Raw genomic sequence first — 25,163 nt, 5'->3', positions numbered from 1 at the left:
ATGTTTTAACACATTAGCAAACAGTTACTTGTTTACAGTTGCTCATTTACAAAACATTAGCATTAATTTGAAATCTATCCATCCTGCTCCTCCTTGTTTTTTAGTTCCGGTTTGCTCCCTACCAAAGAGACTTATCTGGCTCTTTCTTCTCCACTATGTTGACCAGCTGGTCAGTAACTTTGCATGTATCCTGCTTGGTGGGTCCATCAAAGTTTCTTTAGACATTTTGTGGTTGAAAATGTGTTGATGAGAGTGGTGTAGTTGTGCTGTAAAACATAAAACAACCAGCTGAAAAATGTTAAAACACTCCAAAAGCTGATGGGGGAGAGTTTGAGACCATTAGTGACCCCCGTCATTTGATCTGTCGTTAACATGAAAATACTAATTAGTGCAGCTTCAAAGTCAAGCTGTGTGGATCTGCAATACTGTCTGTGAGGTTGAAGTGGCAGAAATGTTGTTTGTGTCAATAAAGTTAATCACAGTCAGCTATATTTCAAAATTAAACTCCTGTTTTCAGTAGGAACACACACCGCAGGCACTCAGCTAAGGATCATAAAGTCGGAACAATCTAAAACTCTGTGAGCTCTTTCTTTACTCAGCAGCAACAATGCAGACATTTCACCTGCATGGGTTTAACCACAGCCACAGGGCATGAAATTCCTCCTGTGGTTGTTTCAAAATCCCTTCACAGGTCACTAGCACACATTAAACGCCAGGCACAGCCTTGGGTGTTGTAAGACAAAGGGTGGTGCAAGGAGCTGTTGTGGGACGGGATCTCTCACCCACAATAGCAGAACGGGTTTGTCCGCGAACTTGGCTTGCCTTTAAGAGTCAGAAACACCTGCTGCCGCCCTGTTATTTCAGAGGAGAGGGCAGGTCGCTCGCTGTGGACTTGGTAAAGGGTGAAGGAACAGGCAGAGATGGCTGCAACTACTGCTCAGGCTATGGGGAGCCTGCCCAGCGGACTGGGGATATGCACCACGGCCCCGGATATATTTTACCTGCCTGAACTGGTGAGTGGACAGTAACAGAGGACAGAGCAGAGCTGACCTTGAAGTCAGTCATGAAGAGATTCTTTCCATTTTGGGTCAATCTTTGAAAGGGAGCAGTTGGTTTTCCTGATTTTGATTAATCTGACTTGATTTTAAATTCATTTAAATAACAAATGTTAACAGTGTGAGCCACTCTCTTAGAAAACAATACATACGGAAGATAACATTAATTGTAGTCATTTTAAGAGATAAAGGGCAGCTAGTAGACAAAACATTAACACTTTTTACATTATAAACACATCATACGTCTGAAGCTTGAGTTTGAAAATTTTTTGGAACAAAAATGTGCATTTTTGTGAAACGGGAAGAGGATGAAATATATTCCCCTTTAGGGAGGAGCATCTGTGTCCCTTCACATCTCACATTTCACCCATATTGTACCTGTGCTACTAATCTAAGGAAGAATGCGGCCAATTCTTCCTGTCCCCGAATGACGACAAAAGACAGAAACAGCTCGTATAACTGCTGGAAAAATGGACTGGACAATAACTGCCCAGAGGAAGGTGTTTCAGTTTATATGTCTGAGAAGCAAATGTATTTTAGGTGGTTTATTTTAGCTGTTGTTTGTCAAGAGAACAGTTGGATGCACTAATGCTCTGCTTCATCTGTAGCACCGTAGCAAATGTTTCAAATTTGAGTTGTGTAAAAACAAGTGACAAGTCTGCATGCAATCTAAATACTACAGGGATGCAATGAATAAATAAATAAATAAATAAATAACTAAATAAATAAATAAATAAAATAATTAAAGTTAGTTCTTTGAAAATATTTTTCTCTGTCAACTCCCACCCGTCTGGAGTTGACAGAAGTATTGGAAGCATTGGCTCACAATTGTGTTCTGTGAAAATTTCCCAGATTTAAAACTTAAATTTAATGACAGAATTTTGTTTTAAGAAAATTAAGACAGTGAATACCTCGTAACGCAGAGACTTTATTGATTTGATGTCGAATATGTCGGGTTTGCAGTATCTTCCTGTACTCTTATCTTACATGAGGATGAAAGGGAAATACCAGCTTATATATCTATAACAGTTTTAGATTCCAATAAGCATTATTTTTTTGACTAGACAGGCTGACATGTCTAGACATGGGTGCTGCGCTGTGTACGCTGCTGCTTGTGATCTATTTAGTGATGTACAACATATTAAGGCTGCAAGACTGAAATGTCACGCCCTTCTTTATTTAAAATAAATATTCAATGTTCAAATGCCTCTTTCTTTATCATGCCAGCCCATCACAATTAAATGAAGAGTTTTTCCACAGCTAACAGAACTGATGTAGTGAGGTGGATCAAAAAGACATGCTTTCTGGAACTCCCCTCAGCACCTCAGTGTACCAGAACATTAGTCAGTGTCTTGAATTTCCAATCATTTAAAACTGTGCATTGAAAAGAGGACCAGTTATCAGTGAGTCGGTGTTTACTGTGTATTCTGGTCATTTTAATATTACACTTGTGGGTCCTTAATATTGCTGTGTATTGCACTTGGAAAAAAGAAAAGAGTTTAACCATGTTTTTCTAGAGACAAAATGCATACAGTAAATCTTTTTAATAAGCATCAGGCAAACTGAGTGGGGTCCAGTAAGGATCAGTAATAATTATGTTCACAGCAGTTGATTCTGTGCGGTTGAATTGACACAAAGCCTTTTCATAGGTTGCAAATTATTGTGTGTGTTCACTTTTAGACGCTCATAGCGTCAGCTGGGTTGGGTATGACACAATGGATGTGGTTAACACTCTATCTAAAGTAACCTGGCAAATTAAACATCACCCACCCTGTGCTCAGAGACCTATAGAAAGTGAAGAGAACCGTTTGTTTAGTCAACACTAAGAGAGATGTCGCCGCTGATTCTGCTGATTTGTTATTTTGACAACGTTTTTATGTAACTTGTATTTTATTTTGTGGTTTTCATCTAATTTAGATTTTTTCTTTAATGCACCACTGCCTTTTCTTTGTAACTCTAGTTTGCCGTTGTTGATAAATTTGAGCTCTTGAATTAAACAGAACTACACCAAAAAACTGAATGTTAAGACATACGGGGATTTTCTTGCCCCCAAAAGCATTTGGTCCATGTGTAGCTGTATAAATGTCTGTGAATCCAGGTGATGTTTAATCAATAACACAGCTGACCTTCCAGACACTGTCCAAGTCAAAATAATGGCAGTTAAAGATGCCTAAACAGCGAAAAGAGACGACACTTAGATCAGTCTTTCCACCTGTTATCATGACAGGAAACTTTCATTATTTCCTCCACCTACTTCTACACTGTCATAGCGCTGTGGTGGTAACAGACAAATCATAAAGCGGATCAAAGCTAAGCCCAATTAGACTGAGAGAAAATATGCATGTAAGTCATAGGTCATTTGGGGGGGGCAGCCCACCTAAAGAGCAGAAATCAAGAGTATACAAACACATTTCTGCTGGTGGTATGATTTCATATCTTCAGGGAGTTACTCCATAACAAATAACAAACACAACAAAAAGGAGAGATTACTGTAAAGATGGAGAAATATGGGAGGAAACAGACTCAAATGGAGGTTACAAAGAAAAAAGCATTAACTAGTAAATAATTTCTGACGAGTCAGATATGTGTGAGCCAATACTTCCAAACTGTGGTTGTTGTTAGTATATTTGTTGTGCCAGACGGGTGGGAGTCGACAGAGAAAAATATCTTTGTGAGTGTGAGATTTTGTCTTGCAGTGTGGTTCATGGTTCAAAGCGGATGAATCCTATTGATTTTGGTTTCCCTGACTTTTCATCAAGCACCATAATAATGGTGATATTTGTGATGTTGAATAAAATGTCTCGCCAACTATCGGATGGATTACATTAAATTTTGGCTCAGACATTCATGCACTTCAGTATTACAGTGCTAAAACACTTGAATGTCCCATTATTGTCAGTATAATGTTCACCCATTCCTTGCAGGTGTTTGGTGGTTTGGTGTGGATCCTAGTGGCGTCGACTCACGTGAACCCGCCGAACCCTCTGGGCTGGGTGATGTTTGTCTCGATCTTCTGCTTCGTCATGACCTTTCTCTGGATGATCATCTTTGCTGCGGGAGGCCATAAGAACAGCTCTGGCTGGGCTGCTGCTGTAAGACTCGAGAAGAAAGAGAGAAACAGCTCAGAATGAGAGAACGAATTGAAGGAATGAATGAAACATGAGATAAAACTGAGAAGAAGAGAGCTGCGGCCATGTTCTAATGTTATTTATTCTATCTTTGTATCCAGGACTTTGCTTACCACGGCCTGGCTGCCTTCTTCTACCTCAGTGCAGGGGTGGATTTGGCTTACATCACCTTCTTGAAGAAAACAGATACGACCGCGTTCAAAATCTACCAGATTGACATCGCTGCTGTGGTGAGAATAAACTGCTGGTTGTACAGTATTTACTGAAAAAGCACCAACATAACAAACAATAGGACCCACAGGATGATGCGCTTTACAATTCTAGAGCCTTTTTTTCCTTTGAACAACTGCTGATGTGGCAAAAACAAGTTTACCCAGCAGCCCTCAGCAGCTGCTGCGGGTTAAGAGTTCAACATTTTGGTAAATATGTGAGCTGAGAAGATCGATACCACACTGATGGCTGTGTGGAGGCCTGAATATGAAGCTAATGCATTTCTAGCAGCTCTTTGGTTTAACTTAGCTCAAACCCTGCAAACAGAGGTAAACAGTTAGCATGGCTTTTGTTGAAAGGTAACAAAATCCACTCAGCCAGCACCTCTTGAGCTCATCACTCAACATGTCATTTTGTTTGTTTAAACAACATGAAAAGATTTAAGCTAGCTAGCTAGCAAAATCAGAAAACAAACCTACCAACAGCTTTGGCTTTAGCCTTCATGCTAAGCTAAGCTAACTGGCCACTTGCTTCATATCCCCTCCCATACAGACATCTGAGTGGTGTTTATTAGCAAAAAAAAAAGCAATTAGGCTTTGTGTGAAATTCAATTAAAACTGGATTAGGCAAAAATAAGAATGAATCATCAAATATATCGTAAAAATAACTCCTGGGAGGTGTGTGTGTGTGTTTCTCAGGTGTTTGCCTACCTGGCCACACTCCTCTACTTCATCCACACCATCCTCTCGTCCATCCGGTGGAAAAACTTCTGAAGAGCGACGCCATGTGAAGTACTGTGCATCCTGTACTACAACTTTCAGATGGCCGCCGTGCGTGTGTGTTTCTGTACAGAGGAATCATTCACAAGAGACATCAGTCTGGTTAGATTCACAATCAAGTTTTTAAGCCATATTTCTGAGACTTTTAACAATGTCAAATGAAGGTTGGGTGGGTGAGGATTTATGAAGAGGCAGCATAAAATTAAAGCATGACAAATAAAAGAGAGTCGTACACTAGAATTATCATGTTCTTATGAAAACTGCCATTTTGGTTTTTTTTTTAATCACATCATTTTTAGTCACTGGTCATGTATTATATAAGAAAAAGTTTCATACTTTTAGGCCAAGATGCCATTAAAAATACATAATATCACATAATATCAGTATAATTCATCTTTAACAAGACAAAGGGAAAAGCACTGATAGAGAAACAATGATATTAAAGCAGAAAGAGGAATGGAGGTTCATGTGGATGGAGAACATGAAATAAAATAAGTTGTTTGCACCGTTATGAATTAAAAGGATTAGTTCAACATTCTGAGTTTAGGGCTAAGTTTACTGTAGTTTATTTTCTTACATGCAGTAGATGAGAAGATTGTCACCTCTCTCATGTCTGTCCCTTACATATGAAACTACCACCCGTTTAGTTTATTTCAGCACAAAGACTGGAAACAAGGGGAAACAGCTTTGTTCTGCCAACAGTCTGACTGACAGACGTCTTTTGCAAGCGGTAAAAGACTTAACTCTTAAGAACATAAAAGGTGATGAAGTGTATTTTTTAGTCAAAAGACCTCTGGCTTACATTTGTATAGTTTTGCCATTTTTGTATTCTCAAAAATAAAACAAGATTTAGACGTAAACGTGACCGAGTCCTTGTTTCATTTGCTTGATCAAATTCACTCTGATTTATTTGTAGATTTCCTAGCCATTCAAATATGGAGTTTTTGTTCACTTGTAAAAATTGCTTGAGGTACTGCTGCAAGAACACCTGCTACATACACTGTCTCTGTTAGTCACACATGTAACAGGTAAACAAGTAGGATCAGAGACCTGGAACTATTACAAAAGCTGTGTTCAGAAGCAGAGCTACATTTTGGGAAACAAGAAGACTAAGTAAGGCATCAGTGATGGAAGAGCAGTTGGAGACAGTTTACAGCAGAAGGTTGAGACTTATTTTGTGAAAAGGGAAACACTAAGTGACTGCAGCTGCTAATGAAAACATAATGTAGGAAACATTCTTACCTTCACTTGTCCTCCCGCTTGTTTTTTCCCCCCTCATACACAGAAAACATAACAAAATCGTCAACTCACCCACGACAGGTACTCATAAGAGTGACGTAGGTACGCTTTAAACGAGCTCCAGTGGCGCAATCGGTTAGCGCGCGGTACTTATACGGCAGTACACCGTGGAGCAATGCCGAGGTTGTGAGTTCGAGCCTCACCTGGAGCATTTGTGTACCTTCTTGGACATTATTAATATCACCTCTGCAGGTAAAGCAAAGCGCTACCACTGTGGCATGCGAACAACCACGGCAAGACATGCGTGTTCACAGACAGAAGCATTGGGAACACCTCTTCATTACTGAATTCAGGTGTGATTGGAGATGTTAGTAGTTGGGCTCAGCCCCCTATTTCCAGTGAAGGGAAATCTTAAAGCTTGAGCATACCAACACATGTTGGACAATGCTATGCTTCCAACTTTGTGGCAACAGTTTGTTGAAGGCCCTTTTCTATTCCAGCATGACTGTGCCCCAGTGCACAAAGCAAAGCTCCATAAAGACATGGTTGGATGAGTTTGGTGTGGAAGAACTTGACTGACCCACACAGAGCCCTGACCTCAACCCCATCCAACACCTTTGGGATGAACTGGAATGGAGATTGTGAGCCAGGCCTTTAGGTCCAACATCAGTGTGTGACCTCACAAATGCTCTACTGCATGAATGGGCACAAATTCCCACAGAAACACGTTGTGGAAAGCCTTCACAGAACAGTTTTCAGCTGTTATAACTGCAAAGCTGTCTGTGTATTTAGAATACAATGTCATTAAAGTCCCTGTTGGTGTAACGGTCAGGTGTCCCAGCACAGTCCATATGGGGTATTTTGATCTTTTCAGCCCATCTGCAGACACATAGTTAACAGATTAGTAAGAAATTGTGAAAACCAAGAAATCAAGTGGTAACACAAAAGTCTTTGCATGTAAAGCGTGTTTATATTCATTTATTTTGTTAACTAGTTAATGGGCTAAAATGAGGACAAACTGTGGACAGCGTGAAGGACATCTGATCGGGGAAGATCACTTTGGTGTAACTGAAATAAAGTTTATTAGTTTCTAGATGCAACACACGTTCAGTGACGGAATGTTTTTACAGATCTGTACTTTATTTCACGACTACATACTGTGAGTTTTGAAACTTTTCCATGTGGATGGACAAACAATAGTTTTTGTTTTTCTAAAGTTATGACTTAAACATTTCAATTTTGCGTCCTTTAGTGGGTATATCTGGAGGTTTCTTTTCAAATGTCCTCAGCTGAAAAAGAAAAAAAACAATCACAATGCACTGATGTGGACCTTATTAACAAAAAGTAATATTCTGTTTGAGAAACAAATGATATTGTTCGCATATATTATCAGCTTCTCTTATCAAAGCCAGAAGTCTGAGCACTCCCGGCCTCTTTCAGTCCAGTCATCTAACAGTTCCCACACTACCAGACGGTGCGTTTGACGTCTGCCCAGGCTGAGCGTTTCAGTCCCTGGGCAGAACGTACTTCACGCCAGTTTAGACGGGTGTTGGGGATCTCGTCTTCGGGCTCCGGGTCAGTTCGCGCCCCATCTTTAGGACTCGCCACCACTGTAGGCAGAGGACCTTGCTGCGACCGAAACTCGACAACGTGGAGCTGCTTTTTGTCGGCCAGCATCTGGTGAGTTTCCTGCAGGGTGGGAGAAGAAAATTGGTGAGGAGGAAGAGAGATGTTACTGAGGCTCCAGACTCAGCAGGACAACTTTTGGATTCTTCTAACACTTTTGAGTTTTTCCAAAGTGTTGAAGAGAGAGCGAAAGAGAGAGAGAGAGAAGTGTATTTCCAGAAGCAGGTTCTCTCGCCTCCCACTGTGCTGAAATGACCTCACCTGATTGGCTAATCCTTTGAAGAAGGCCCTGGTGATGTTGAGCATATTGATGGATCCTTCCACTTTGCAGTACATGTCCTTTATGCCGATGAGCCTGCACAGAGTGATGACAGCGCGATGGCAGCGCAGACCATAACCTGCAGACAGACAGAGACAATCAAGTACAAATACAAGCACCATGATGGAGCACTGCGGATGGACGATACTGAGTCTTTTATTCACAGATAGTATGATTTAGTAAATTATCTAGAAACTTTGCACACAAAAGCAGAGATTATCAACAGCTGCAGCTGACTGTAATTTTGAAATAATTTTCAAAGTTTCCTAAGGAGAGCTCCTTTCCAATTAATTATTATCAACAGCACATGTAACCTGAAGATTTTATTACGGTAGTTGAGGCTCTGCAGGTCAACATGCAAAATGTGAAACCATGCAACTCAATATTAGACATAATATAAATGAATAAGAATACACTGAGACAAAAATCATGAAAGAGTATTTAACTGAGGGTTTTTTCCTTGTGTCTTCCTCTTTTTCTACGGAATTTGTACCAAATTTCTTTCCAGGAAGCTTCTGGAAATTATGTGGAAAAAAATCGTTTTCCCTCAACACTAAGCTTAACTTTTAACCGACTAAAGCTTACAAAAAACTGAGACACACCTTCGGTTTGTTTCTTCATGTGGAGCGTTGTTCTCTTGAACTTGGACTCAATGTCATGAAAAACTGTTGGACGGGAAAAAAAGAAAGGACCAAATTACACTCACAGGATGTAAACCAAGAGAGAACAAACAGAACAGCCGGACTGGTGCAAACTAATCAGACAAAATTATTCCAACAAGTATCATTATCGTCACATTTTGTGCCATTTCCGAGCGAAGGTGCTTATGTTTTGTTTTGCATGTTTTCCCCTGTCCTCCCTCTGCCTGCCCACCAGATGTCCCTTCACATGCCAGCGTCTCCTGCTCACCGCAGCAGCTGTGGCTAATAAGTTATGCAGACACTCAGTCCCTGAGTGGGAGCTGTGTGCCGCTGACTGACGCCTGAGGAAACTGTACAAGTCCAGAGCTTGAGGCTAAAATGTCGTTCTTGTATCACAACACCTCTGGCTGCAGTCCCTGCGTCCTCGAGACATCCAGTTAGAATTTAATATACTTAATGAATTGGGTTCTGTACTTGGATGCTGCACCAACAACACAGCAAAAGAGTTATGGATCTGAAGCAGTAAAAGAACATTTGGTGCTCAAAGAACAGATCGTGTTGCGAAGAGTTATCTGAAATGTAAAACTAAATGTCCAACACACACACACACACACACACACACACACACACACACACACACAGGGAACTGAACATTTGCTGTGGCTGCAGGAGGTCCAGGTTCATTTGGAAGAGTCTTTTGTGTGACTCACAGATCCAAACAGCGAAAAAGTCAAAGCAGATCCTCCCTGACACAGAAAATCACAATCAACTCTAACACTTCCAGCAACGGTGGAAACAGAACCAACTGAGCTCAATGGAACATTCAGATTTATTCAGATTCATTCTGGCTTTGTATTGTTCATTTATTTCTAATGAACACCGGAGCCACATGAATATTCACTAAGTAATCCTGGTCCCGGGAGAGAAGGAATACTGGTGAAGGCCAGTGGAGTTAAAACATCTGCCAGTTGTGAATAATCTTACAAACCCGCAGCCTCACTAATGATACAGAAAAACTGATGAGCATCTTCCTGGAGGAAATCCCAGAATTCGGCAGCCACCAAAGCCTGACTGATGACGGTCCTGCAGGCAAACTGGCCTCTGGATTTCAACTTAACTCAAGATATCTGATTGAGTGTCAAACAAACAGATGGGTTCAAAATCGTACAAGTTCGCAGCCGTCGGTGAGTGAGCGAGCAGCAACGTTCACAGAGGAGTCATGATGACAAAAATGATCTGGAGGCAGACAAACAACCAATCACATGACGGTCCAGACAGGTTGCAGATGGTCGCATGGTAAGAGATGGCAAGTGGAAGGATTTGACTATTTATTTATTTATTTTTATACCAAATAAATAAACCATAGCTTTGAGTTCAAACTCTCTCCCTCTCACACACACAGAGAAACATTTTTCATCTGGTCTCGGGCCAAAGCAGGAAGCTAACTTTCTCCTCTGGCGGCTGATGACTCACACATATTAATCTTCCTGGCTTTGCTCTCCAGCAGCAGCAGAGGCAGCCAAATGGCATTTTACAATAAGAAAGTAGGAAGGGTGCATTTTAACCCTGATATCTTCCTTCACAAATCCATTCTCAAAATTATGATTCCTGCAAAAGAACAAGCAGGTGATACGAGAGGACAGCAGACTGAGGGATTGGTGGAGGACGGCCACGAGGAGCTGAAGAGATGAAGGAGAGGAAGAGGAGAGGGAAACCAGAGGAGTGGATGTAATAGAGCTGCGAAGTGGGAGAAGCTCTTTCAGGTAAAAAAAGGAAATATCTGAGAATTTGCAACAAAGGTGAAAGAGTGTACATAAAAATGAAAGAAGAGAAGTCGACTATGAGTTCCAATCAAAAATCATCCAATCACTGAGCCCAAAACTGTGACGGGTAGATTACAGAGTAGAAAATGGATCATAATGTCTTCCTGTCTGACAAAATGTGATTTATCAGAAACAAAGATGAAGCGATTAAATTTGGTTGCTATTAAATAAACTTATAGGACTGTTACATTATCAACATTAGTCCCATGATTCCATGTCCAGAGACATTGGGGATATTGTTAACAGAAAACACTCGTGTCCCTTCCTGCTTTGTAGGAGTGAAATGAGGAGATGAGGTGATGCAACACTCTCTCACTTACTGGTGTGGTCGTTGTATCGTTCTACGTAGAACAAGTACTGGATGGCTCTGTTCTTGGCCTGCAGATCACAGTTATGTAAACACACACAATCACACATACAGAACGCTGGCATTTTGTTATTACAATAAGCATTTCAGTTTGGGAAGTTTGCTCTGGCTGTCAATTACATCAAGTGAGTTTTATTAATTGTGCGATGAAGATCTATGTAAGTAATCACAGAAAAGTAAATCACAGACAGGTGAATATTTTCGGTGTAGATTCCACATATCAACACAGAATGACTTAATGATGATTTTACTTGGATTGAAAGGTCTTACCTTCCTCAGAGCTATGTTTCTGTCAGCTGCTTTTCCCAGTGCAAAGCCTGGTGGAGGGAAGGGGAGTCAGTTTTGAAACATCTCACAGTGTACAGTGCAGAACACTGAGCTCCGTGTGTCAGTTAAAAAAACAGCTTAGGAAAACTTCAGGCTGTTATTTATTGGCGATGCTGCCAAGGTTTGATTGTTAAAAATATTTTCAATTAATATTTCTGATTTTAAAACTACATGAACACTGGTGGCATCTGAAGTAAAGCAGCATCTGTAATAAAAGGTTGAAGGCAGGTGAGTCTCAGAAGTCTGTTAAGAGCTTCCCACAGCACTTTTTCGACTCATTTTTAAAGACACTGAAAACTGTCAAAACCATCTTATGCAATTTCTGAAACTCTACAGAAGCTGGGAAGGTATTTTTCAGCTTTTGCAAAAATTCCCAAACTGTCAAAAGTCATTTTTATATACGAATAATGTGTATAAATTTAAAGCTGTTTTAACTTTTGCCGAACCTGCGGTTCCTTTGCCGTTTCCCACGGCGACAAGGCAGCTGATGGTCCTCGACCTGCCTTCCTTGGCTGTCATGTGGGACACACTCTTCACCTGCAAAACAAACACCAAACGATGCTAATCACCCAACAGGACTGTTAGGAGGCTCAGCTAGGCCATCGTGTGAGTGAGATATGCTGCTGTGGGTCTGTTTTAATTCATATGCTCTGAATGTAATCACAGTCAGGTATTATAACTAATATATAGTCTTTAAGAGCCTTTGCAATTGTACAGAGGGGTCAACTCATCAGACCAATTTATCAGCCAATCAGAGGGACCATCTGTCATTTGATGCAATTTGAATGTTTCACCTGACAAAGGAAAAACTCGCTAAAAACAGAAGTAAACACAGAAAAATGCTTATTTGTTGGCTCAAAATGTAGAGAGCATAACAGTCATTTATTCTACTAAACTTTAGTCACTGCGCCATCGTTCTTCGTGGAACCATATAAGCTGACTAACTCTCTGCAATATGACTTTAGAGACAGCAGGGGGCAGCGTTGATGCACCAAAACCAGGAGAAAGAAAAGGAGGACCAGAGTGGAGAGAAGGTAAGAGATGAAAAAACAGGAGGAAAGAGGAGGAGAGTGAGAGTGGAGAGGAGAGACAGACAGACAGACAGACTGGGAAAAGGTCAAATGTAAGAGCAGCTGAGAACACAGACGCAGAGAGGAAAGAAGGCAGAAGAAAGGTGGACAACTGGAGTGGAGATGGAGGAGGAGAGGGAAAAGCACAAGAGAAGAAGGGTAGAGGGAAAGAGAAATGAGAGAAAAGGAAAAGAAAAAAGGATTCATTGCCTCTTCAGACTTTAAATTGTTTTGATCAGAAAATGATGAAGAGGATGATGAAGGTGTGCAGCAGAATACACAAAGAGAAAACAGAAACGGAGGGATAATCAAAGACAGGAAAAAAAATTCTAAAAACACATAGCGTGTGAATAAAATGTGTGTATGCAGTGTGTTGATAACATATGGACAAACGGCTGATCCTCAAAAAAAACAGTAAAGTGCGTGCGCACGTGCACGCACACACACACACGCACGCGGCGAGAGCGAGCAGTTCTGCTGAACATCACTATGATAAATAAAACCGTCCAGTTCTACCAATGAGCTAATTAAGCCGAGTTAATTATGATAATTAGAGCACTGATTAGAAGATATTTTTATGCCATACATAATGTAAAACTAATTTTATCATTATTTTAAGCATTCAAGACTATTGTAACTACTGTATCATTTTATATTTACAGTTGCGACTTTTTGGCCACTTGGGGGCAGAATAAGCCAAAAATGTACACATTATTATTATGTTATGGCTAACATCAATACCAATGACTGTTTCTTCACACATCCAGCAGACATGAAGCAGCTGAGGCTGTAATGGTTTGTGAATTCTCGGTTTACTGAACCAAAGTGCTGGAACTGACTGACAACAAGCTGAGCAGTGTGTGAGTCAGTAAGTAAATAAAACACACTGGAGCTGCAAGAGCCTCCAACATCCTTGAAATCCAGGTGAGCTGTGTGTGCGTTTCCTGTGCGTCACGCTTTGCTTTGGGCAGCTTTTGTGTGGACCACCAGCGGCCTCCTTTTCTGGCACTTAAAAAAACCCTTCACCTCGATGCTTTCGTGCCCGTCAGAGAGCGTAAGTGACAGAAGAGTGTGGAGTCTCGGCTGAGGCAACTTCAAAGTCAAGTTCTGCCTTCAGCTCTGCTGGTTATGTAACACACATTTCAGTAAACGATTTATAATTTGACTGCAGGGCCGCAGCACAAGGATTGGGGTCAGGGCATCAGCAAACACCAAAATGTTGAAAATATGAGCCTGCGGGACACACACACACACACACACACACACACACAAAAGCTTCCACATACTTGACACATTTTCTCACCTTTCTCACCTTGCATACAGTCATACAGTAATTACTGCTTTTGTAGCTTTAAAAACAAAACATGTGAACATTTGCACTCGTGCAGTTGGAGACGAAGAAACTCTGCAAAGATCTGGACCAGATGGGATATCAAACACTGTTTTTGTAAATCAAAACTCAACATAATTCTCATGTTTTAATGCGACGTGGCGCGGCTTCCAGCCAATATCTACGTGTGTGTAAAACCGTCCAGTGACGTTTGGCTTTTCTGCTTCATGTTCATTCAGTTTTGGTGAAGATGCAGCACTTTTTGGCAGGGTGTGCAAGGCGGAGCACACGAGCCGAGTTGCTCCTCCGCCGGATGAGCGACAGCACGGCGGTGGGAGGATGCTTCTAGCTCACTCTCACTTCTGTTTTTCATCTCTTAGTTTCTCAATCTGTCGCTGCATGTCTCCCTTTCTGTATCTGTCTCCACGCTGCATTGCAGGGGAGGAGTTTTCACCACATGGAAGCAGAAGGCGCTGTGAGAACACAAACCTCCGCCGACGCTACACTCTTCTCTGACTGTAACTTGGATGCTAAATTGACATCTTGTCTCCTTACAGTATTCTTAATGCTTAATAGTGTATATTTACTCATGGAAAACATTTTTCCATATGGTGGACAAACAGAGGACAAATCCTTGTTGTAGAATTATTATCTATTAATATCTGATGACATAAATTACATCAATTTAATCTTGTCTCAGGTTTCTACAGACCCAGACAGACCCTTTCATTGACACACTAACTTATCCACAAAATAAATGAAATGCACAGAGAAACCGAGGAATGGAAATGCAACTGCTGTTCACTCTATAGACCCATTTGCAGAAGAAAATAATTTGTTAGCAAACAGTGAGAATTGAACTTCTGCAAACCTGCAATGGGAGTTGGATCACGTTTTATTAGCTCATTTCAAGACTTTGGCTAAAAATTCATTATAAGATTGAGTTCGCTGTCAAACAGTCAGAATCCGGATTTTGGACCTTACAGACAGAGTTTGCTCACTGACCTGCTGTCACTGTATTTAAATCAGAGTGAGAGTGAGAACACATTTCTGTACCAATGCACCATTATGACCACTGAGCAGAAAAACAATCATCAAGTTGGCTCAGGAAAGCACAAACCAATCATGCTAAGTGTGTGTGTGTGTAAATAAGAGAAAATTCAGCTGGGCTTTATGATTTAACTTTTCCCATATGGTATACGATCTACATGGAAAAAGTTAAATGAATTACAAGTGTCTTAATCACACACAAAATCAGATTAGATTTCTCACATTCATTTGAAACTGCTGCGTTTGTCAGCCATTTAAAACCAACTCCTTTAATTAGAAACATCTCAACTGTAAACTAAAGTGCGTATCATCTGCGTGTCATTTAGTTTTTTAATGTAAGCTTCACTTTAGAAATTAACTTTTGCATGCGCTTCTGTGAGCTGCACTTTGTTGTTGAATCACAAAATTTAATCCAATTGAAAGTTCTCGCAAAGCTGCTCTCATCCAGCCTGCTGTCTGTTTACCTTCAACAAAACTTTCAAGGTTGTTGTCTTCAGCGAGAGGGAAAAAAAAAGAAAAAAAGAAAAAGAGAAGCTAAAACCCACGCAAACTGACACTGACAACGCCCCATCTCCGTTAATGAAACCACTGAGTCCTGTCCAAGTGGCTGCTGTACCTGGAGAGAGGCCATGAACATCACTATTCTCCCCGTCTCATTCTCTTTCTTCTCCGTTACTTCTGCTCTCGGTTCATCCCTCGCTCTCTCTTTCATCTCTTTAAAAGGTACAGTTAAATGCAGCTATTACTGAGAATGTGCCTATTTCGACCTGATGTACATTTTTTAGGTTGCATTCTACTCTTTTGTGTCCTCGCACAGCTCGCCTTAAATCTGCACAAATCGTTTCTACTGTTTGGGGGCAGCACAACGGGACAAAAGCATATTTTTACCTTATGAAGTCTAACATTGTAGGAAAGGCTTGTTTTTCCATTTTGGTCTCCACCAACTCCTGAGGGAAATATCAAACTCTTTAGTTGCTAAATGCTCCACTCTGTTCAAAAGCTTTTTCTTTCCTGCTGTGTGCTGCTGATCGGGATAAGTACACTTTGTACATTTGGGTTTGTTAGAGCTTTATCACAACAGCTGCCTGCTGCTGTAAACACTTCTGATAAGAGAGGAGACACCGAACCACAGCTGTCAAATATCAGGCTGTACAACCAAAACCGTTTCCTCCAAGAGGCTAAAAAACTCTATAGAGCTGAGGGGAGCTGCTTCTCTGTGGGTTCATTAGTATAGTTTATATTTTGAATATGCTTATATTTTGATGATTTAATAAATATCATTAAAGCAGTTAAAAGGTCATTATTGGTGATGAGACGTAACAAACTGCATCAGTTTTTCCTCAAACTCTTCACCTTTATCCAATTTTTTTTTTTCAGCTCCTGACTTCATAACTCACTCTAACAACTTTTTCTCACCCTCCTCCTCTCACTTTCTCTTCCTGGTCTGTCTGTCACCCTCCCTTCCTCCCTCCCTGTGGTGGATGTGCTCACTAATGGCATGCCAGCGTCATCGTCCTTGGGAGACAAGCCTTTTATTCCAGTAAGCCTTTTTCATTTCATTAGGCTTGAATTTATAGTGGCACACACACACACACAAACACACAGAATGTATTTATAGAGGGAGATGGCACCATAAAAGCGTCCGTCAGTTTCCAGGGGGAAGCCTAATGTCTGTGACACCACTCTTAATTATGCAGGCAGAAGGGCTGGGGAAGACTATTAATGTGACACACACAATCTGATGATGTGTGTGTATGAATACATTCCGGAGAGGAGGGGAGGAGGGGGTATTTGGGTCTTCCTGCATTGAACTCCTGTGTGTGCACGTGTGTGTATGTATATGTAAGTATATGTGTATGTGTATGTGTATGTGTGTGTGTGTGTGTGTGTGTGTGTGTGTGTGTGACCTTGTTGCAATGCCCCCATTAGTTTAGTAGGGTCCATTAGTGCTAATTGCATTAAGGTAAAACGCAGTACGACAGAAAGAGAATCTAAATGAACTGAGTCTGTCCATACAGCTTATCTTATCTCAAACACACACACACACACACACAAAGCAGATTTGTAAGAAATCTTTTTTAGCGTGTTGTGGCTGTGGGCTCAACTTGCTGGATGGTTGCTGGTTCAACTGCTCGGCCACAGAGTTTTAGTTTGTAGCAACATCATTATAAGTTGAACGTCTATATTTTAGTAAACATAATAATGTGATTTATGTGATTTCACAGCTAAATTTTAGCCAAAATGAAGGCACTTCATTTTTGCCACCACTGCTTCATGGCTGATGAAAGATTTTTACTCGCTATGTATCAAACACAGATGCCAATGGGACTTACTCTCTCTGGCCTCAGGAAGCACTAAAAATGCAGGTCAACTTAACATTTTAATAAGTATCTTATCTCCCCACAGTGCAGCCGTAAAATGACACAAAATGTAATGCTCAAACGCTAGCCACCCTTGCTCAGCAAATTTGCCTCCAACACCATCCATGTGTACACGCCACACTGCATTTTCCACCACTTGGAGTTTCCTGAAAACTGTTTCCCCCTTTGAGGCTTTCTGCATCATTATTCTCCACAGTCAGATTTAGTCAGAGTGGTTATTCTGAATGGCCAGCTGCGACCCGGCAACGGTCTGCACAGTGCTGGCTACCAGGCTGCACAGACTTCATTAGATGATGACCCCCTCCCGAAAAAAAAAAAATTCTCATTTTGCCTTTCAAAAGAAAACTAATCAATTTTATCTAAACGAATTTGATTTCAGAATTAAAAATAAACTTTTCTTAATATTTTTAAGCTGCTTTCAATGTAGCTTCCAGTTCTACGTGTTGTCTTCAAGGTCATTCAGTGAAAAGTAATAAACTTGAGTGATTAGGAAACGTATAACAGAATGAATGAACACATAACAAGAAATCAAAGTTAAAATAAACACGGTGGGTCAGTTTCTACAAGGTCCAAATGAAACGCCTTTCGCTAATAAGCAAGCTTCAGCTTTAGAATTTCTGTAATCCAGCCCTGAACGCAGCGTCTTTTTCTAAAATAAACCCATAAATCCAACACTGAATGTCGTCTTGATTGTTCATATCCATTTTTCCATATTTAAAACAGTCATTGTTCTTGTTAGCATGGTTAGCCGTCCGCCGTCGAGGCCCTGATGCTGTGTTTGTGCCAGTGTGTGGTTCATTTAGCCAGCAGAGAGAGAGAGACACACTCACCTCAATGACACGAGAATCAAAGTCCTCATAGGTTTCTGTGGAAAGACGGGGAAAGAAGGAAAGATTAAAAAAAAAAAAAAAAAAAAGATTTCACGCACAAACACAGGCATGCGCGCACACACACCCGGACACTGTAAACAGATTAAACCAGGCTCCTGCTAGCGTAACAAATACCCAGAAGGCCTTGCAGCCGTGTAACGAGTTGACACTTTTCATTGTCAGTGACCTCTGAAGGATGTTACTCTCCCAACAGCAGCCTGTTCACTTCTAACCAATTAACAGCAAACAAAGGAGCGCTGACTCAAAGGCTCAGAAGAGAAACAAAACACACACACACACACACACACAACCACCTCTCAGCTGGGACATTAGCTCACCATCTGCAAGAAACTAAACCTGATCAGAGAGAAGCAACCTAGTTACAGCTCTCTAAACATCACATTCACCGGGCCCAGTGTGTATGTGTGTGACAGCGACAGACTGTGTGTAAAACAAAGTGTCTGAACATGAAGGAGAGAGAAAGCGCGATCGCGTTTCCAGGGTGGGAGCTTGTTAGATTGGTGACACGAAAGGGAATATGAACACAACATAAGAAAGGAGGACGCGAAAGAAACAAACAAAAAAAGTGCTCTGAGACAACAGAGTCTCGTCCACTGTCAGTCTTTAACTCAGCAAAGACAACAGCAAAGACCAAAGCAACACTAACATGTAACAAGGCTGGGAGCAGGAGGAAAGCAGCTCTGTCAGCCAGTCAGGTGGATTTTATCCCACCTGTACTCCTCAAGGATTGTAATGAAAACCTTACATTCAACCTTCAAACTAAAGTTCTGATATAAAGCCTGCTGCTGCAGGAGACTGAGGAGATGGCGATCATTTGTATGTCTTCACTGAAGCCTAAAAGAATTAAATTGCTGTATGTCTGTATTGTCCCCAAAGTGCAATTTGTTATACATCTGAGAGTCAACTAAAAACAAAGATCAAAGCACAAACACAAAGCAGATATACTGACAAACTGTTCAGGGGAAATATAATAAAGTCAGGGCAGACCTCTGGCCTTCAAAATAAAAGATTTGTTGTCTCTGTCTTCAGTCTGAAGTTAATCTGAATACTTAGTTTAACTCGGTTGCAAGGTGATGAATGCAGGATAACAAAGGAAAATAAAAATTGCCATGAATGTCACTGTGACTGGTTCCTGACAACACACACCATCTTAGTACACAAAACTATATCTTCAGACTCACTTATTGTTCTACAGTGAAGACAAGACAAAGAGGCGCATTGAACAATACGGCAGAGGAAAAGTAAAGTGATTAAGGTTCCTAAGTACAGACTAACAAAAAGACAAGAACGTTTGGGAGGTAAGAGAAATAGATGAGATGGAAAGAGATGGAGTAGGCGTGGAGGTGAGGAAAAAGAGGTTGACAGATGGTAGGAGAGAATGGAAAAAGGAATGGAAAAGAAAAGAACGACCAGAGAGAGAAAACAGACGAGGGCAGATTTGACACAGGGGACTGCCGAACAAGATGGAAACAGAGAGAGAAAAGAAAAAGAAAGCCATGCATCAAGAAAAGAGAGAAAGTGAGATGTTTTTCTAAATTAGGAAACTGTCCCACTTGACGCATTGGTCACATTCTCATCTTCATCAGTCCTCATGGGCCACCATACTGGCCTCTCTTTCTCTCCCACAAACACACTCAGAGCAGCCCATTCCCTGATTTAATCTTTTATTCCTTCATCCATATCTTTGTTTTCCATCAATACAGCCACACACACACAGATCACGTTTTTACACTGTGCGAGTGTTCACCTCCGTTGGGTCCAGGGTCAGGGGGGCCGAGTCTCACACCTCCCCACGAGCTCCCCGTCCATCCTCTTTCCCTCTTCGTCTTTATCTTCCTCCTCCTCTCCCACTCGTCCCTCTGACGCACTGCAGAAAGACACAACCAACAAACTCAGCGCTGCAGCCTGGAGAACATACGGAGACCACAGCGACCTTCAAAGAGCACAGCTTGATTCAGGTTAACAAGAAGTGCTATTTGCCACTGTCGAATTAACTGTGTCATTACTGTTAACAAATGAGTAGAGGCCAGCTGCCAGCTTCTGCTGATGGGGCTTCTCTTTCTGAAAATTAAACGTTCCCAGTGGAGTTTTTGACTTCTCCTCGTGCTCTGGAGTCGTTTTTCCATGAGTGAGACACAGTTTTGTCGGTGCTCATTACCGGCCAAGATGTGCAGCAATGTGCCAGTAATGGCAGGAAGGAAGAAGGCTTAAGGCCAGTATACATGAAAATAAAAAATGCTGGATTTAAAAAAAATAAAATAAATCAGTTTTGCAATTGCTTTTTGAGAAAGGAACTGCCCTCAACACGATCTCTCTCTCCCACTGCTTCCTGATGGCTCTTGAAAAGACTCTTTTTCAGTACAATAACTGCTCAGAGAGCAAAAAATGTTTCCACTGACCAATCTGTCTTTTAGTCATCTACAAGTACTAGACACACTCAAAAAACAAAAGGTCTCTTCCTGTTTTAAAAGGCAACTGAGCAGCTTTGTTCTCCAAATTCCACTTATGATAGCAGCAAAAACAAAATGACTGGCTGTGTTCCTACATTGATAGAGATTTGCAAAAACAGGGTAACAGTAAGTGCACTGGTATGTTATTTATCACTTATGTTCATTTTCTATGACTGCATGAAGTGTGTGCCTCTGTACCTAGTTCAGCCTGCACCTCCTGCTGCTCAGTCTCACTTCTTTGACCAATGTTCAGCAGAGCTCCATCTTTCCTCAAAGGAGAGTTAAGACCAGGCCACAGAAAACCACCGCGACCTGTGGGTTAATAACACACAACAGAGAGAGAAAAAAAGCAAACAATCAAGGAAATGGGGAAGACAAGAGAAAAGGACTTGCAAGAGAAGAAAATATATAGCATGACTAATTTTTCCAATCTTTGTCTCTTTGTGTATGGAGATCTCAGAAAGTAACAAACAATGTATAAACAGAGATAGTACATGGATGGAAGGATAATCTACCACAGATTGAATTTGAAGAGTCTACAGGCGATAATGTATTGTTATTTCGTTAAAGTGAAAACAAGGGAGAGAAGATACAAGCTGATGAGACTGTGCCACAGACACTGAGACTGAATGAAGACTGACAGATCCTCTAAAAACAAAAGTGAAAACATGACGACGGGTTGAGCGAATGACGGGTAATTTCTCTCCCCAGAGGGGCAGTGACAGATGATGTCTCACCTTCTCCGATCTTCTGTCCTCGGTTCAGATCCCTCCTAAGTTTGCGTTTCATTCTCTTTCCTCTGCCCTTCCTGACTCCAGGGCCCGTCTCTGCCAACACACCTTTCCACAACTGATCGGCCGTCACTGTGAAAACACACACACACATACACAAAAGTTCCATGTGAGAATTCACTGTCTTTCATGGTCTAATATTTTTAAGTTTTGGGGTTGCAGATTGTTCGACAGATAAAACAAGATCCCGTTACCTTATTCTCTATGATATTGTAATCTTTCACTGTTTTCTGATGTTAAAAGAGCAAACGATTTACTGACGAGCTGTGAAATTAATCGTTAACTGCAACCCTGCAAATTGTACATCATTAAAATAAAACTAATGCCATGAGATTGGCTGCAGCCTCTACCTTGTAAATGACTGTTACAGTACAGCGTCAATGGAACATCGCTGGTTTAAGTGTCTGACAGTGTGTGTATTACTGTGATCACAATGCAGATATGCTGACAGACACAAAATTGCCTGACAAATGGTCAGGCAGTGACTGTAAATGAATAAAAATCAAAAAAGAGGAGTTAGAGAGCCGCTGAGTGTGACAGCTTTCTCTATATAAACGTCCATTTTAATGACTGTCATCAAACTGGCATGTTGTCCGAACAAGCTCTGCTGATGTGCACCTGCATCTGCTGATGGCAAGATGTGACAACATACACTGCATGGACAAAAGAACGTGGACACTGTGAAATTACCTATTATCTAGACTGAAAATACGCAACAGTACAGGGACAAGTTGTCACAGATACTTTTGGCAACACAGCGTACTTATCATTGACAGAAAACGTAGTGTATTCAAAACAACTTTGAAGCAACAGCACCTTAAAGGAGAAATGACCAATTACCATTTTAACAAAACTTACAGGTGGTTTTCTAAAATAAAACGGTTAAAGGATAGAGGGTCACGTTGGGCTGTAACAAATTGTGTAGCTGTTGAGAATAATCTTTGTCAAACACTTACACTTATTGAAGAAGCTGCTGTGTCTGGTTTGCTGCCATGCTGTTGTAGGAAACAGTGGAAGTGTTGCAGGATTTCTTTGGAGAGAAGCAGCTGAGGCACGATTTGCCAACTGAGATATGTGAACTGCTCCACCTGTGGCACGGAGTGGTACTGCACCTGAAGGAGAGAGACAATTCAATTCAATTCAATTTATTTATATAGCACCACCAAATCACAATAACAGTTGTCTCATGACACTTTCCATTTAGAGTAGGTCTAGACCAAACATCCACCAAAGGAAAGAGAGAGATCTATCAAAGCTTCATAATGTGACCAACAAGAGGCAGGTTTCACATTATGAACACACACAAGCACAATTCACAAGACAGGTTAATTTACTGGTACTTGAAAAAAACTGAAAAATAACAATAAGATAAGCAGCATCAGCCACCTCCCAGGCTTTTCCATTGGTTCAAACACATTTTCTACATCCAGAGGAAAAAAACTGAGGACAGCAAAGCCTGATAATATTTTAAATTTCACTTAAATAAAGTGGTGTTCCAACTAAATATGAATGTTGCAATTTTGCCGATTTAAAGCGTGGGTTAAACTACTGCATAAAATCCTTGAGTTGTTTTCTCAGGGGAAGTCTACCCTGAAAAAACAAAACAAAACAAAAAAAATTGAATTCAGTTCCGTGACAGGTAATATTTCAAACCTACTTGGGGATGATTTATATGTACCATAAAAAGACTTAAGCGTTCATCAGAGATTATTATGCGCTTGATTAAGCACAATACTTCAACAATTGAAATAATTAGAGAGAGCAAACCGACTCACACACGAGGAACACTCAGCATGTGAAACAGACATGATGCCAGCGAGTTTAATCAGCTTCATTGTACGCCTGGAAAATTAAGGGACCTAAGCGTTAATTTTAACTGCATGCTAAAAATATACAATATAATGTACACTCTGACTGCAATGAAACCAACGTTAGTTATTTTCTGTAAGTTCCTGACAGCCTTCCAGAAAGGACAGGTTTGTCCTGAGTCAGTAAGCGGAAGTAACCATAACCAGTCACACTTTGAAACATTAATACAGTAAACATACACCGATATGTACACTGAACTGTTTTAACTGAACTGCGGCGGGTAAGAAAGTAAAATAATTCACCTCCAATTGTGATGCGGAGGGCATAACACATCCGTATGGTTGCCGCCATATTGGAACTGTAAGGGGTCCTCCGACAACAAGGCGTCTGGCTTATGCCGGTTCAAAAATAGGGATACGCTCAGGACCTGGGGTTTGAATTTTTTTCTTCAAAAAAGTTATTCTTATTGTTATTCTTATTATCACTATCATTATTCTTATTATTTTTATTATTGTTAGTAGTAGCAGTAGTAGTATACTAAATAACATTTGTGACGTCAGTTGCATTTCGTGAATATAATATCATCATAATATCATTGATCACCAGTTTTCTCCTACTCATTCTTATTTCCTGTTAAATGACACAGAACATCACCTCCTGCTCCTCACTAAAACACTGCTGCAGTGTCTCACCTGGACACGTCAACATTTTCTGTTTCTACAATTTATGTTGATACCGTTGGTAAGATATGACTATGCAAATTTCTCAAAACTGAAATGTCTTTGCTGCTCTTTAAACTGTGTTGGTATAAGCATGATGCGTCATTTGTGTGAGAAACGGTCTGTGAATAATTTCAACATGAATGATATGTTTGTGCCTTTCTGGTGAGCTCTCAGATCCGAGAGGAGAAAAATCAGAGGAAAAACAAATTAAGGAGATTTTTCTAGGAGGCTGTCTGTTGATTGACTCCATTTATAAAAAGCCCACTGAGACTTGGTTTTTCCCTTTTCTTCAGATATTAATTATCACACCAAGAGGAGAGGAAACAAGATGATTATAATGTGGTGAGAAGACGTAGGAGAAAGATGAAGTAGATGAGGGAAAAGATGGAGGAGAGGCAGGAAGAAGGTATAAGAGGGAAAAGTGAGGGGGGGAGGGTGGGGGAATTAAATAATATTTACATATGGTAATATGATAGAAGAAGCGTATGTGTCTATCATCCACACAGTATGAATTACATTTGGGAAAATACTGAACCCACACATAAAAACTTGTCACTGCAGATAAAGATGTCAGCACTGCACATCTTGTGTGGATGTAGGTGTCTGTGTATTCATGCATTTTAAGTAAGTGCTTGCATGTTGCATTTTAGATTAGATTCAGCTTTTACACAGGGCTCCTCTGCCAGACGGATTAGATTAGGGTTAGATAACAATGCAGACATTGAGTTATAGTCCCTATCATTTCAGCAGCCTACTTTAGTGATGCAGACTGTTATATAAAAGAGTAATTTCATTAAAATAACACAAATTAATCCCTGCAAAGTGAACCCAGAATCGCTGGTTTAAGTTGTGCTTTGAAAAGAGAAATGGGGAATGGCAACACTTAATACACCTGACATTTTGCCCTGTCATTGGCATGTATGTTTATTTGTGCATGTACTGTATTTGGTGTGTGTCCACATACACACAAACACACAGCTGTCTCTCAGCAGCAGGCCGCCAATCAGCACCTCAACCCTTTGGACGGGATTGCCTGAGTGACTGGTGATTATCCACCCGTGTGCCCCTCAATTTCACCTTATTCATGACAATTTCCTCAATATCACAGCCCTTTTTCCCAATGCAGTGGAGAGCTGCAATCAAAAACCCCCTGGAG

General features: G+C 40.8%; 2 protein-coding genes, 1 long non-coding RNA gene and 1 other non-coding gene across 4 annotated transcripts; 2 read left to right on the top strand and 2 right to left on the bottom strand.

Annotated features, from left to right (window-relative positions):
* Nucleotides 1–727: 727 nt before the first annotated feature.
* LOC124066238 (myelin and lymphocyte protein-like) lies at nucleotides 728–6,032 on the top strand. Its single transcript, XM_046402494.1, has 4 exons — nucleotides 728–1,013; nucleotides 3,980–4,147; nucleotides 4,285–4,413; nucleotides 5,092–6,032. The coding sequence occupies exons 1-4, from the start codon at nucleotides 921–923 to the stop codon at nucleotides 5,164–5,166; spliced, it is 465 nt and encodes a 154-aa protein (XP_046258450.1). The 5' UTR covers nucleotides 728–920; the 3' UTR covers nucleotides 5,167–6,032.
* On the bottom strand, nucleotides 4,015–6,885 carry LOC124066240. Its single transcript, XR_006844564.1, has 4 exons — nucleotides 6,415–6,885; nucleotides 5,104–5,237; nucleotides 4,297–4,355; nucleotides 4,015–4,153 (listed from the first exon to the last, which is right to left on the bottom strand). It is a non-coding gene; the product is annotated as an uncharacterized LOC124066240 (long non-coding RNA).
* trnai-uau lies at nucleotides 6,529–6,622 on the top strand. Its single transcript has 2 exons — nucleotides 6,529–6,566; nucleotides 6,587–6,622. It is a non-coding gene; the product is annotated as a tRNA-Ile (tRNA).
* A 584-nt stretch (nucleotides 6,886–7,469) lies between the features above and the next one.
* On the bottom strand, nucleotides 7,470–23,741 carry mrps5 (mitochondrial ribosomal protein S5). Its single transcript, XM_046402475.1, has 12 exons — nucleotides 23,588–23,741; nucleotides 22,433–22,588; nucleotides 21,423–21,548; nucleotides 20,884–20,997; nucleotides 19,983–20,102; nucleotides 18,176–18,210; nucleotides 11,961–12,051; nucleotides 11,458–11,504; nucleotides 11,141–11,198; nucleotides 8,959–9,021; nucleotides 8,299–8,435; nucleotides 7,470–8,100 (listed from the first exon to the last, which is right to left on the bottom strand). The coding sequence occupies exons 1-12, from the start codon at nucleotides 23,634–23,636 to the stop codon at nucleotides 7,876–7,878; spliced, it is 1,221 nt and encodes a 406-aa protein (XP_046258431.1). The 5' UTR covers nucleotides 23,637–23,741; the 3' UTR covers nucleotides 7,470–7,875.
* Between the last annotated feature and the right edge of the window lie 1,422 nt (nucleotides 23,742–25,163).

This window comes from Scatophagus argus, chromosome 10 (assembly GCF_020382885.2).
Source record: "Scatophagus argus isolate fScaArg1 chromosome 10, fScaArg1.pri, whole genome shotgun sequence".
NCBI classification, from domain to species: Eukaryota; Metazoa; Chordata; class Actinopteri; family Scatophagidae; genus Scatophagus; species Scatophagus argus.
The sequence above is the reverse complement of the archived record's forward strand: the minus strand, read 5'-3'. Positions and strand labels throughout refer to the sequence as shown.

Bases quoted from the DNA above. Each gene is read 5' to 3' on its own strand.
- mrps5 (XM_046402475.1), bottom strand. From the start codon at position 23,636: ATGGCGGCAACCATACGGATGTGTTATGCCCTCCGCATCACAATTGGA. The intron at 11,505-11,960 runs GTTCGGCAAAAG...TCCCTCCACCAG, and splicing joins AAACGGCAAAGGAACCGCAG to GCTTTGCACTGGGAAAAGCA. The intron at 8,101-8,298 runs GTGAGGTCATTT...CCCACCCTGCAG, and splicing joins TCAAAGGATTAGCCAATCAG to GAAACTCACCAGATGCTGGC.
- LOC124066238 (XM_046402494.1), top strand. From the start codon at position 921: ATGGCTGCAACTACTGCTCAGGCTATGGGGAGCCTGCCCAGCGGACTG. The intron at 4,148-4,284 runs GTAAGACTCGAG...CTTTGTATCCAG, and splicing joins GCTCTGGCTGGGCTGCTGCT to GACTTTGCTTACCACGGCCT. The intron at 4,414-5,091 runs GTGAGAATAAAC...TGTGTTTCTCAG, and splicing joins AGATTGACATCGCTGCTGTG to GTGTTTGCCTACCTGGCCAC.